This window comes from Gekko japonicus, unplaced genomic scaffold, assembly GCF_001447785.1.
Source record: "Gekko japonicus isolate JY-2015 unplaced genomic scaffold, Gekko_japonicus_V1.1 scaffold247, whole genome shotgun sequence".
NCBI classification, from domain to species: domain Eukaryota; kingdom Metazoa; phylum Chordata; class Lepidosauria; order Squamata; family Gekkonidae; genus Gekko; species Gekko japonicus.
In genome coordinates, this window is record NW_015166427.1 from 1288853 (window position 1) to 1302071 (window position 13219).

Sequence of the window (13219 nt, forward strand, 5' to 3'; positions counted from 1 at the left end):
CAGTGGCTGGATGTCCGTTTTGTTCCTCCTATAGTCCACTACCAATTCCTTGGTTTTGGTGGTGTTGAGGATCAAATTATTTTCCCTGCACCAAACACAAAGCCGTTCCACCTCGTCCTGATAAGCAGACTCATCATTCCCAGAGATGAGCCCTACCACAGTGGTGTCATCAGCAAACTTGATGATGGTGTTACTGGGGTGGGTGGGGGTACAATCCTGTGTGTAGAGGGTATAGAGCAAGGGGCTCAATACACAGCCTTGTGGAGAACCGGTATTAACGGTAAGGGCTGTGGACATATAGGACCCTACTCTAACCCTCTGGGGGCGGGCTGTCAAAAAGTTCAAAATCCAGAAACATATGGAGCTGGAGAGTCCAAGGCCCTCCAATTTGGACACTAATCTATCTGGGAGGATGGTATTAAAGGCAGAACTAAAATCCACAAACAACAGCCTCACATAACTCCTCGGCTGCTCCAGATGTGACAGAGCAGTATGCAGAGTAGTGTTGATGGCATCCTCTGTGGATCTGTTTGCCTTATATGCAAACTGGTGACTATCCAGTGTAGATGGAATACATGAGACGATGTGACTACGTACCAATTTCTCAAAACACTTCATCACAATTGGAGTGAGTGCAACTGGTCTATAATCCTTTAGACTGCTGATTGTGGATTTTTTGGGCAGGGGAACAATAATTGAGGACTTTAGGCAAGATGGAACATGAAGTCAGTTTTATGTAGCAATGTGCAGACAGTACAGGAGGAGGTGGTTCTTCGGGCACCCTGGCCTCAAGCTATTTAGGGTCTTAATGGTAAGAACCAGCACTTTGAATTGAGCCCAGAAACAGATGGGTAGCCAGTGAGTAAAAACTGAGTGAGTAGAATCACCAAATAAAAAGTCTCTAAACTTTTAATCACAGTGAGAATACAGATAGGGATTTAAAAGATAACAGGAAAGGTGGAGAATTTAAGGGAGGAAAAGCTAAAATGGGACTTCTCTGAAAATCCTAACTAAAGATCAGGTAGAACAAAGTCTGAGTCCAGCGGCACCTTTAAGACCAACAAAGTTTAATCTGGGTATAAGCTTTCATGTGCATGCATGAAAAGATCAGGTAGTCAGACATCCGTACTCGAGTACATTAAAGTACATTAGGTAGCAATGCATCTTAGAACCAAAATACTTGCTTTTATTATCAACATGAATATCAGGATCTGCTGTAGCTACATGGGAATAATTGGAAATTTTCTGATGCAAGACACTATACCATATTAGAATGTACAGATTGTAAGATTAGCACTGATCTTTAAGGCAGAAACACAGGGAAGAATCTGTGCATGCCACGGAAAGTTTTCAAATGCCTTGCCAGTCCCTGCATTCTAATCCACCCATGACTGCTCGAGTATAAAATGAAATGCAAGGATATTTATTTATTATATATTTATTATTTGTAATACAAGGAAGTTCTATTCAACACAGCACGGAATTCATTTTTACACATTGTGACGGTCACTGGCTTACCCAGCTTTTTAAGAGACAAAGTCATGGACTTATGCACATCTGCTGGTTGCGGTAACTAAGTACAACCCCCAAGTCCTGGGGCAGTATTTCTTTGAATACCAGATGATAGGACAGATGACAGAAAAGGCAGTTTATTTCATGCCCTGTTTGTAAATTTCCTAGAGACAAATGGCCATGTTTATATGGTCAATGGCTTGGCTGCAGTGGTGTGTGAATGACAGTAAACAGTCTTATTGCAGTTCTGCTTGTGCAAGATGTGCAACACCTATCACTTTCCTTCCTATATCTCATAGTACCCCAAAAGGGCTTGCTCAGTGGAAGAATGGCTTGGGATACACTATGCTTAATTTAGCACAAGGAAGCAGCTCTTCTGTTTGCACAATATGAAATTCTACCTGGAACGGTTCACAGATGGAAGATTTCACTTGATGGTGCAATAAACAAGTGATGAAGAGGAATGTATGAGCTAGCCCTATGGCAAACTCATGTCGAAAGTGTGTGCTGCTGCATAAGGAACCACTATAAAATTTCCTGCAAATCCAATGGGAGGAAAATCCAAACTCATCTGGCTTATCAATTATTGTGTCATGACAAACAGACAGAGGTACAAAAGACAAGAAAGAAAAATGAATGAGCACAGGATGCGATTAGGAGTGAATCCTGGTTAGCATTAACCAGGGCTATTTTGGGGCAGGAAGGCACAGGAACGGAGTTCCGGCTGGCTCCTGAGTTGGCCACACCCAGCAGGAACTCATTAGCATAATAGGCCACACCCAACAGCAGAAACTCATTAGAACTGGCTACATTAGGGGTGTGTGGCCGAACATGCAAAGGAATTCCTGCTACAAAAAAAACCTCTGGGTTTTGACAAGGTAAACAGAATAAGAAGCAAAAGGTGGGTGTGGCTGGATGACCACACTTCTGGTAACATGGGATGTGGCCTAATATGCTAATGTGCTGTGATATCAAGGGTGTGGTCTAATATGCTAATGAGTGTCTGCTGTTGGGTGTGGCCTATTATGCTAATGAGTTAACCATGGTTAACGCGAGGGCTGGTGTAATGACAAATCATGATTAAGGGTGGCCAGAGAGACTATATATAAAAGAGAAGGGATTGGCAAGAGAGAGAGAGAACATGATCCCCTGACCCATTCCTCTTCTCCTTTAACAATTGTTAAGGGACAGAAAGCATTATGCACCAGCCCAGAGGTGTCCGGGTGAACTAGGATGTTTCTCTGTACTTGGATGCTCTCTCTATAAGCAAGGAGTGCAGAAATCCCCCCTTTCTGAAACAGTGCAATCTAAAATGAGATAAATATTTATACGGTGCTTATAAAAATCTCAATATATCTCAGGCAATGCATGTAACATTCAAATTAAAATTAAGTTGGCACAGTAACCACAATATTAAACAACTACCCACAGAGGAGGCCTTTGTGGGTGAAAAGAAAACACAAGGAAAGTTTTATATGATATACAGAAAAGCCCCATGACCAATCTGGAATTATTCTTTATGCTGCTGGGCTCCTGATCTTATTCCATCCTCTCCCATTGTGCTTCCTTTCAAGCTTATCTTCCCTGGGCTCCTGTTATCTGTACTAGACTTTCACTCCCACTGTAAGCAGTGAAGGGGCCATTGAACCACTTCATGGGCCATTCAGAGCAGGAAAGGAGCACTCAGATCAGCTGAAGATCAAATAAAAGACCGGAAAAGCCCTCAGCAGTAAAAGGAAACTGCACTGGATTCTCATAGCAGGCTTTGTTCTTAACAGATAGTAACTTTCATACACTAAAAAACAAAAACAAAAGGTTGCAGGATGTGTTCAGACTCTGGAAAAAGCCAAACCTGTTAGGAATTTGTGATAGCTGTGGTGTTCCCCATCCAACATTTTCTGCTGAATCAGATTCATCGAGTGTTCAAAATGGAGCCTAAAATGTATTTTTGGTGCAAAAGGTACTGGCACAGACTGAATTGATGTCACGATACAAGCTCCTCTGTAATGAATGGAAGCTGTACAACAGAACCACTGTGTCCTTGCATGCTTCCTGCTCTTTTCAATGAAGTCACATACAAAAGGTTCCCAGTGAACAGCACCCAATGCTTCAAATTCAAGGCTGCATAAAATATGGCTCTGAACAGAACTTTCAACTCATTTGATTAGATATCCATTATAAAGAAAATGTTGCACTGGAGAAGACGATTGTGTTGCTTCTGCCTGCAGTTCACATAAACAAAAAGGATAACCTGGACATTCCTTGCTGCTTTTATCTTTTGCAGAATTTCATACCTAATTAAACTCTCTTACCACAAAAAGCTAGTGAATCAACAGGCTTTGCTGCGAATTTGACGTTCCAGCCTACAGAGGGTCTTGCCCTGAATTTCTAACGGAAGACGTACATACCTTTATAGAGTTACAATCCTGCCACACAGCTTGTTGGAGATATTTCTCCAAACTGGTGACAGCACACTGGAGAAATTAAATCCACACCATACCTTCCCTTTAAAAACCTCTCTCGGCATTACCGTTCCAGTACGGAAACTGTTACAGCATGTACCCTCCTGTGCCATGAAAACTGGCACCATGTCTATGGGAACCAAATATGGCTCCTCCTTCCCACATCAATATGAATATTTCCCTTACAAGAGCAGCAGAAGTTTCCATAAGAAGTAGTCAGTCATAGGATTCTCTTGTGTGGCCAAGATTTTCTGATCTTATGCAAGTGGTGCATAAGCTTTCATGTGCAAAATGCACTTTTTCAGTGTCTGAACAAGTGTGTTTTGCACATGAAAGCTTATATTTTGAATAAAACTTTGTTGGTCTCAAAGTTGCCACTGGAGTCAAACTTTGTCCTGCTGCTTCTGACCAACATGGCTGCCCACATTCTAGTCCATGGTGGTGTTTTAACATACCCTTCCCTCTCTCTTCACACTATTACAGCATGAAAAATAAGAAACAAACTCAGGGGTCATTTCGTAGAAAAAGAGCTAGGAGAACTCATTAGCATAACTCATTAGCATATGCCACATCCCCTGACATCAGGGGCCCGGCGGTGGACCTGCAAGGCCGGCGGGAGTGCAAGGAAGCCCCGCCAAGGCCCTCCCTGGCCCCAGGCAGGCAGGGGTGGGGAGAGGCGGGGAGGAAGCAACTTACCCTCCCTCTTCTCCTGCCTCCTCCTGGCTGAATGAGGGCTGGAAGCGGGGCGGCCGGAAGCAGGGGGCGGGGCTTCGTCATGTGCCCCGCCCCCTGCACCTCACCTGGGGGGACTGCGTTCCCCCGCGTTACCCCCTGAAATGACCTCTGAACAAACTTATAGCAGGAGAAAATGAGAACTGGTGAGAAAGGAAATGTGTAATTCTGTTCCAGTAGAAAAATGAATAGTTTTGACCAGAACGCTGCAAACTTGTGATGTTACAAACCACTCCATGTATATTTTGCAACAATACACAGTTGGAGACAGTTCAAGACTATGGCTTTGATCCATTGATGAGCAAGCAGAATGAATTGACTTAGTGCAGATCCACTTGTGTAAGATCTTGTGCAACACTTACCACTTTCTTCTCTGTATATTCTAGTGTCCAAAAAGTGGTTGTGAAAAACTGCTTGCACATGGGCAAATCCAAGAGAGGACACAATATGGATGAATTAGCACAAGTGGCTAATGAGGCCATCTTCTTGTGCCTCCTCTTATACAAGGCCTCTAGTGTGAGCAGAAATTTCCCACTGGATCCAACTCCAAGTCTGGATGTAATTACAACCCTAATATTCACTATAGGCAATTTGTCAAGAGGACACTTTCACTTAACAGTTTAACAACTTGAGCAAACCATTTACTGTTGGAGATGCAACCCATAAACACATGTCTGGCATGCAGAAATAATAATGTACTGCTGTTTATTAAAAAAAAAAAGTTGTTAAAATCCCATTTTAAAAACTGCAGTTAATGAATTATATGTTAACTCCTATTAACATTTTACAGCATGTTTGTGATCATTTTTTACCATGCCTCTAGTTCAATGTTCATAATTATCGTCAGAAGTATGGAATATTTTATATTTTCCTGTATTTCAGAAAATAAGGGTCAAGTTGAGGGCTCGGGAAATTCTGGCAGGGATTTTTCCACGGTAATTTATACTGGCTTATTATTTACCCTACTATGTAATTTATGGCAAAGGGCTGGCATTTGTGTCAGTTAGTCGGCCTCTACAAACATATCATCTTTCCATTCTGGGTTGTTAAATGTGAATTTCATCTAAAACTGACACCAAGGATTTACTTTGACAGATTATTTTTTAAAAGTAAATTAATATAAAATAGACTTTTACAGAATACATAACATGATTTATGAAGGAAGCTGATGTCCTTACAAGCAATGGTCAGGATCCAAGAACTACTCTAAACTAGCCCATTTCCAGCCCAATTGTCTTTAAAAAAAGAACGTGAATAGCAGGCATCACAAATTCTCCTTATTTTCAAATGTAGCATTTTGGGGTGGGGGTGGGGGTGGGTACAGAGATGGGAAAGCAAACCAGAAGTCCTACAGGGACTGTGGAGCTAGTTCCATGGTTATTTGAGCCTTGGACAGATTCTTTAAAAACACTGTTCTTAATTATATTTAACATATATCAACATACATATACAGTGGCTGTCAGAGCACTGGAAGTAAACATTGTCAAGTTATTGATACATATCAGTCTTACCGTGTAGCAAGCTTATGGCAAATGACACCAGTATCTGTTATGACTTCACTGAGCCTCAACTCTAGATGGACCTTTCCCTGAAATACAAAATGGTAGGCCACTATATGAAAATTACATACCATATAGCCAAACATTCTTAAAGCAGTGGTGCCCAACATATTGCATGTGTTTGCTCATGCCCACTTCCTTCTTCCTCAAAGAGCTATGCCCAACTTTCCTTCACCTCAGTGGAACAGAAGGCACTTCAGAAAGGAACAGGAGGCACCACCTTGCCCCTTCATTGGATGATAACAGTCTTGAAACCTCCCAACATTTTGTGATTGGCCCCAACTCCCATGGCAGCCATTTTGTGGAGGCACCCACTAAGCATTCTTAAAATGTGTGAGGATCACTTACCCAAAATTTGTGTAATCCAGTAGTTTAAATTATGTGTTGACAAGGTTGGGTATCTCAGTTTTTAAAATAATTTTATCAATAACAATTTTGTCAATAACAATAACAATTTCAAGGATACAGGCCAAACATGACCATGGATGAACAAACTGATTAAAGCTAGATAATGATTATCTCATCTGAATGAATAATAAATAAATAAAGCAAACTGCATGTTTGAGGACCAATTACCAGAAGTTTTTGTAATCTAGCAGTTTAAATTAAGTGTCGGTTACTGAAATTGAGGATCTAGGGATGGACTATGTTGTCACTTCTTCTAAAATAACTACTCAGTCAGGAACATGCTGTCTGCTTATCTGGTGGGTATTATACTTGGCTTCCTGTATTAGTACAGATTTCACAACTTTGCACCTCTGAATCAGAATTTCTGAATTAGCTCACCGCCTGATGAACCAGAGCTTGATATTATGTGAGAGCAATCCTAAACAGGTCTGCTCAGAAGTAATTTTATTCAAATAGGTCTTACTCCTGGGAAAGAGGACTGCAGCTGGTATTTGTAACTGCTCCAGTGAAATCTTACTTGAGGCCTGACCACATAGAAATAAAAAACATACTGGGAAGATGGAGTACATTTTAGCTCTAGAAACAGCCATAATGAATAACATTGACACTGAACAGATATAAGAGAGTGGAGAATTGGCTTTTTTCAGAATTACTCAGATGGTGGGCTGACATATTGCTTTTCTCTATATAAAATAATCTAACTAAACAGAGGATGGGAGGATTTCTCCACAGAAAAGACTGTATCTTGCAACTGCTGTGGTGGCAGACAAATGTATTCAGGAAACTTGAACCAGTGTGTCAAGAGTCCTGCTTTAGGAAATTTAAATGTATCCCAAAACACAATTTTCCAAATGAGAACTTTAAAAAAATTGAATCCATAGGTTTTCTAAGCCAAGACAGAAAGACAGATGGAGATGAATATGGGTTGAAATAATCCAGTTTGTTATTTTGTTCATAGTAGACGTTCCAAGAGATTTAACGATGGCAGAGTGGGAAAGGCTGTGACAACATAGGCTTGTAAACAGGGTCAATGGCTTGTTCAGTCTAACTCAGCCTGAGTTTTCCTTCAGCACTGCTCCTACTGTGTCTCATTGGTTTCTTCTTATAGGAAGAGAGGAGGCTGCCTGGTTTTCTCCAATTTTTGATTAAAAATAAAATAAAATAAAATGTCTGCCACAGCTTCTATATGGAGCAGCAATTTGGGACTCTGGAAATCTCCAACCCTTAGAAGTCATCCAAAACAAATTTGCCCACCTGCTGTTGGCTCCTCTGCCTTCCACATCTTCAGTTATGGTCAGAGTATAATTATCTCTACCCTTAATAACAGACTAGATTTAAAAAGCATCCATTAACTATTGGTTGAAAATTATCTTTTGTACGTCTCCGAGTCTTCTAACTTGGACACATGGAGATATGAAGTTCAACTCATGGTGTGGTTTTGTACTGAGATTAGTGGCTACCCTTGGATTCTCAGATGAATACATGAGGAGCCTTAGTTTCCATGCAGCCAAATTGTTAGTAAAACAAAGACTGGTTTACTAAAGTGTTCAAACTGATGTTGGATTACTAGGTACCATGAGAATAACCTTCCTTTAAAGGCAGTTGCTTCTTTCCCCCCAACACTTCAAGTGTACTTTACCAATATAATGAATTATGAGCATCGAAAGGCTGTCAATAAAGCATGCCTAGAAATTCTACTGCTTGCAGTTTTAGGCCACTTTGATGGGACTCCGTATAGTGAAAGAGTCTGCTCTTGTGACTGTAGGTCTATTGTGGATTTGTCCCATGTGACATTTCGGTGCCTGAGATTTGAGGCTGAGCACAACACATTTCTGAGGACCATCATCTTTCATTTTCCAGGAAGGTCAGATCTATTGGCAGATAGGGATAAACTAGGGATTTGTTGATGCCATTATAAAGAGCAAGATGAAAATGAGACATGTTGAAGAAAGTACAGCTGACATGTAGCCATTGGATTAATGAGTTACTTATCAACTTGTAAGGTGTATTATTATGGTTTTATTTTGAGGTATTCTAAATTATTATTATGCATTTTAATTTCTTCTGTGACAAATTGTGGAAACGTCATGTTGTTACTAGGGATAGGCATAAAACTGGCTGATGAAGTAAAGTTCACAGCGAATTTTGGACAGTGCATGGTTCGTGAAGTTAAGTTCATGGCAGGTCAGCTGGCATGAACTTTCTATGAATTTTCAAGCTCTTTGTGGAGATTCATGCTGGTTTGTGAATGGATTCATTTCCAGACAGACTGTCTCCACTCAATCTAAACATCAAAGCAACGGGGAGCAGAACTTGGAGGATGTATAGAGGAGCATCCAGGGGAGGTCCCCTGTGACTTTCATGTATCTAGCTTGCACAGGATCTGTTCTATACACTCCTGAACCTGTGCCTGTCAAAATGACTGCAGGTTCAGGAGTGTATAAAATGGATCCTGTGCAAGCTAGAGACACTGAACTCACTGGGCATCTCCAGCTGATGCTCCTCTACTTGCCCTCCAAGTTACAGCTCTCTAAAGAACTTCAGGAAAGTGCTTTCTGGGGAAATAACAGGCCATAATTTCCCCATAAAGCACTTTCCTGGGGGGCACCTTCTTTGGGGGAGCATAACTCATACCCGTGACTCCAATCCTCACCAATCTTGGAGGGCAGGTAGAGGAGAGTCAGCCAGAGATCATTTGGCCTCTAAGATTATTCTGCTCCTCTAAGAGTTTGTGACGGTTCATGAACCAGACATGCCACAAACTGAACCACATTTTCCCGGTTCGTGCCCATCCCTAGTTTTACTTTGATAGAGTTGTCATGTTGCCATGGCTTACTTTCTCATGAAATAAAGATTGCATGTGATTTGATTGGTTTCTTGTCGATTAGCTCCCCAGTACACAGGAGAACTTCAAGAAAGGTAGACAAGGAGTCAGGGAGCAATCTTGTCAATAACTTTGGGCCTTACAATCTTGTTATTCCAGACTAAAAAGGAAATTCCAGATGGGTAGCCATGTTAGTCTATTGTTTCAGTTGCTACTGTGACTCCTTAAATAATCAAGAGAATTCCAGAATCTGACCACAGAATTTCACTCCTGAACTTCACTGCATCCACGAGTCTATGAGAGCAGACCATCCTAACTGATCCACCATCCTTGTGTGGGAAAAGATCTAACTGGGCCTTGAGCAGTGTTCTCACTGTTCTGACTGTGACAGAGCCAGTTTGGTGTAGTGGTTAAGTGCGCGGACTCTAATCTGGGAGAACCGGGTTTGATTCCCCACTCCTCCACTTGCACCTGCTGATGTGACCTTGGGTCAGTCACAAGCTCTGGCACAGCTGTTCCTGAACGAGCAGTTTGTGTCAGAGTTCTCTCAGCCCCACCCACCTCACAGGGTGTCTGTTGTGGGGAGGGGAAGGGAAAGGAGTTTGTAAGCCGCTCTGAGACTCCAAGTGAAGGGCGGGGTATAAATCCAATCTCTTCTTCTCTTCTTCCTCTTCTTCATTGCTACCAGGCTGCCAATTTCCTCTGCAGTAGAAAAAAGTAAATCCCACATGGTTTTGCTTTTCATATGTCGGGATGAATATAATCTGTGACAATGTCATTAAGTCCTGAGCATGTCCAGGCAAGCAACCTCTGCATGGATGTCAAAAAAACCCAAAATTACAGAACTGCAGACTGCCATGATCAGCTCCAGCACCACCTTCATCAGCTCAGTGAGGAATCCTAAGAGTGAGCCAGGTGGACGGTAAACTAATAGTATTGCCAGCCTATCCCAGGTAAGCAGTACAAGGTATAACTTGTCAAAATTGGACAGGGCTCTGATAGGAACCTGTGAAAGGAGAAAATAACCATGTAAGATATTTCTCTCCCCCCCTTCCCAGTCTACTATTTCAATACTGATGAAGCATCAAATACTTGGCATGAGCAAGATGGGAGAGAACAGGACCAGCCAGGTTGATATTGTTCTCCATAATCTTATCATTAACTCTCTTTTTCCCCCCAAAGAGACTTGGCATTGACCAACATGAAGTTCAAGCAGTGGGTTTCTCTGGGAATTACATCATCATCATCATCACTAAGAATGGAATGAACAGATGGGAAGTCCTCTCCCTCCCTTGCCAACGTCACTGGTGGTTCTGGAATGTCCACGCTTTCTTGAGTACATGTGTTGCATCACTTTGAATGCAGTGGGTGAGACTGGCCAAACAGCTGGTCTCACTTAGATGACTTAAGATGACATTCTTTCTGGGAGCAGTCTCCCTTGAAGATACATGACTGCTAGGAGCAAATTTACCATAATATTGGTTAGACCCTCAGTGCTTCATTCTACGCTGGTAAGTCCTTGTTGAGTGGACAGTTGCAAAAAGTGATAATAATTAAGTTTCATTTTAAAAGCTCAGCATTTATATAGTGCATTTGCGGTGTTCATGAAACTTAACATACAGTGTCTTAGTAACACTGCTTGCTTAACAGGGCTATGGACTGGATTACTACCTTCTATTATAAGGGGAGAAACTGTGGATGAGGCATGCCTTAGATCACCCAGTGAGCATGTGGCTGAGATGAGGCCTGAACCACCGTCTTCCTGTCTCACAGCAACTGTTGGAAGTCAAACGACTCATCCTTTAAGCACTAAGTCTTTACAAGGGAAAAAAGATTTCTACCAGTTCTATATGCCTTTAAAATAGAATCAAGCAGCTAAGCAATAAGACTATTCTGGAAAACAATCAAAAGTCCATAGCATTACGAGAGACTCTAATTATTCCCAAAATGCTTTGTTACTTCCAGTTGCAGAACTCAGGTGTGAGATTACTTAAAGCTGGCTTGCAGCAGAAAAATGCTTCGACATATCAGGCTCTAAATGCTGCTGCTTCGTAAACATCATGGTTCTGCCCATGTCAATTATGCCCTTGGGGAAACCACAAAGGACCCATTAAATAATTTTCTCATGAGTGCTCCAATTTAAACGCTGCAAAGTACTGAAGAAATCTTCTCTAAAAGCATCTCAGAGAGAGAACAGGCTGCTTTGCATATATATATTCTATAACCAGGTTGTAAAAAAAGTTTACATGGATGATGATGATGAAGAAGAAGAAGAAGAAGAAGAAGAAGAAGAAGAAGAAGAAGAAGAAGAAGAAGAAGAAGAAGAAGAAGAAGAAGAAGAAGAAGAAGAAGAAGAAGAATTACATTTCTGAATCGCCCATCCCTGCTACCACAGGGCTTTGGGTGATGTACAACAATGAATAAAAACATCACTATAAAAAATAAAATACATTAATACCAGTAGATAAATTGAATCTCCAGATGAACTAAAAAAAATTCCCACTCTATTTCTGGACTGCCCGGCCACCTCGTGGGTAGAAGAGAAGGGAGACAAAGTAATCTGGAGAGCGCCAGTGTCAATGGTGCCCCATCAAGAGCGGGAAGTCTATGCCCCAGCCCTGAAGTCCCCCCCCCCAGCCACAAAACCTCCATCTTAGTAGGATTCTATCTCTGTCTGCTCTTTTTTAACCACCCCACCATGGCCCCCAGACCCATGGCCAGATTTTGCAGGGCGGAAGCCAGGTGGTCATCCAATAACAGTTACAGCTGGGTGTCAACAGCATACTGATGACATACAGGTCCAAAACTCTGTGCCAGCTGGGTGAGGGGACGCATATAGATGTTAAAACAACATCAGGGAGAGAAATGCCCCCTGAGGGACCCCACATATTAAGGGATGCCTAGAGGATATGTCCTCTCCCAGTGCCACCCTCTGTCCCTGACAGAAATGAGGTAAGCCATTAAAGGGCCACCCCACGAGCTCCCATGTCAGTGAGGCAGTGGATCAAAAGATCATAGTCAACCATGTAACACTCTGCTGTGAGGTCTAACAACCACAGCAGCACCAATCCGCCATGATCCACCTGTCTATGAAAATCATCTGTCAGGGCAACCAGCACCATCTCTGTCCTATGGCTGGGGCAGAAGCTGGACTGGAATGTGTCCAATGCTGATGTGCCATTTAGGAAACTTTGGAGCTGCTCGGCTACCACTTTCTCAATTACCTTGCCCAGAAACGATAAATTTGGAACTGGGTGGTAGGATCCAGAGCCAGCTTTTTAAAGAGTGGTACAACCACAGCCTCCTTGAGACCCTCTGAATAGACTCGTTTCCAGGGACAGATTGACAATGTCCCTCAGCAGGCCCCGTATCCTCTCATCACTGGCTTTCACCAGCCATGAGGGACACAGATCTAGGAGGCACATGGTTGGCCTGACAGCAGCAAGGATCCTGTCAACAGCAGAGGAGAGAAGACTGAAGGTATCAAAAACTGAATCCAAAGGTGGCTAAGGGGCCTCCAGTTCACATTCTGTCTCAATATTGGCAGGTAGTTCCCGGCAGCATCCTATAAGATGCTCTTGTAACTTCATTGTGAACCCGCTGCCAAACTCACTCAAGTAGTCTGAGTTCTCATTTCATCCCCCTGAGTTCTACAGTATACCAGGGGGACGGTCTACGGCGAGGACACAGAGGACATTGGGGGGCAACCTCATCAATGGCTT

General features: G+C 42.3%; 1 protein-coding gene across 1 annotated transcript in view; it reads right to left on the reverse strand.

Annotated features, from left to right (window-relative positions):
- The window catches only part of RASA3 (RAS p21 protein activator 3), a 202628-nt gene that overhangs the window by 68319 nt on the left and 121090 nt on the right, over nucleotides 1-13219 (reverse strand). The window contains exon 5 of the mRNA XM_015411759.1: nucleotides 6218-6294. Within this exon, the coding sequence (XP_015267245.1) occupies nucleotides 6218-6294 (77 nt within the window). The remainder of the gene's footprint in view (nucleotides 1-6217; nucleotides 6295-13219) is intronic.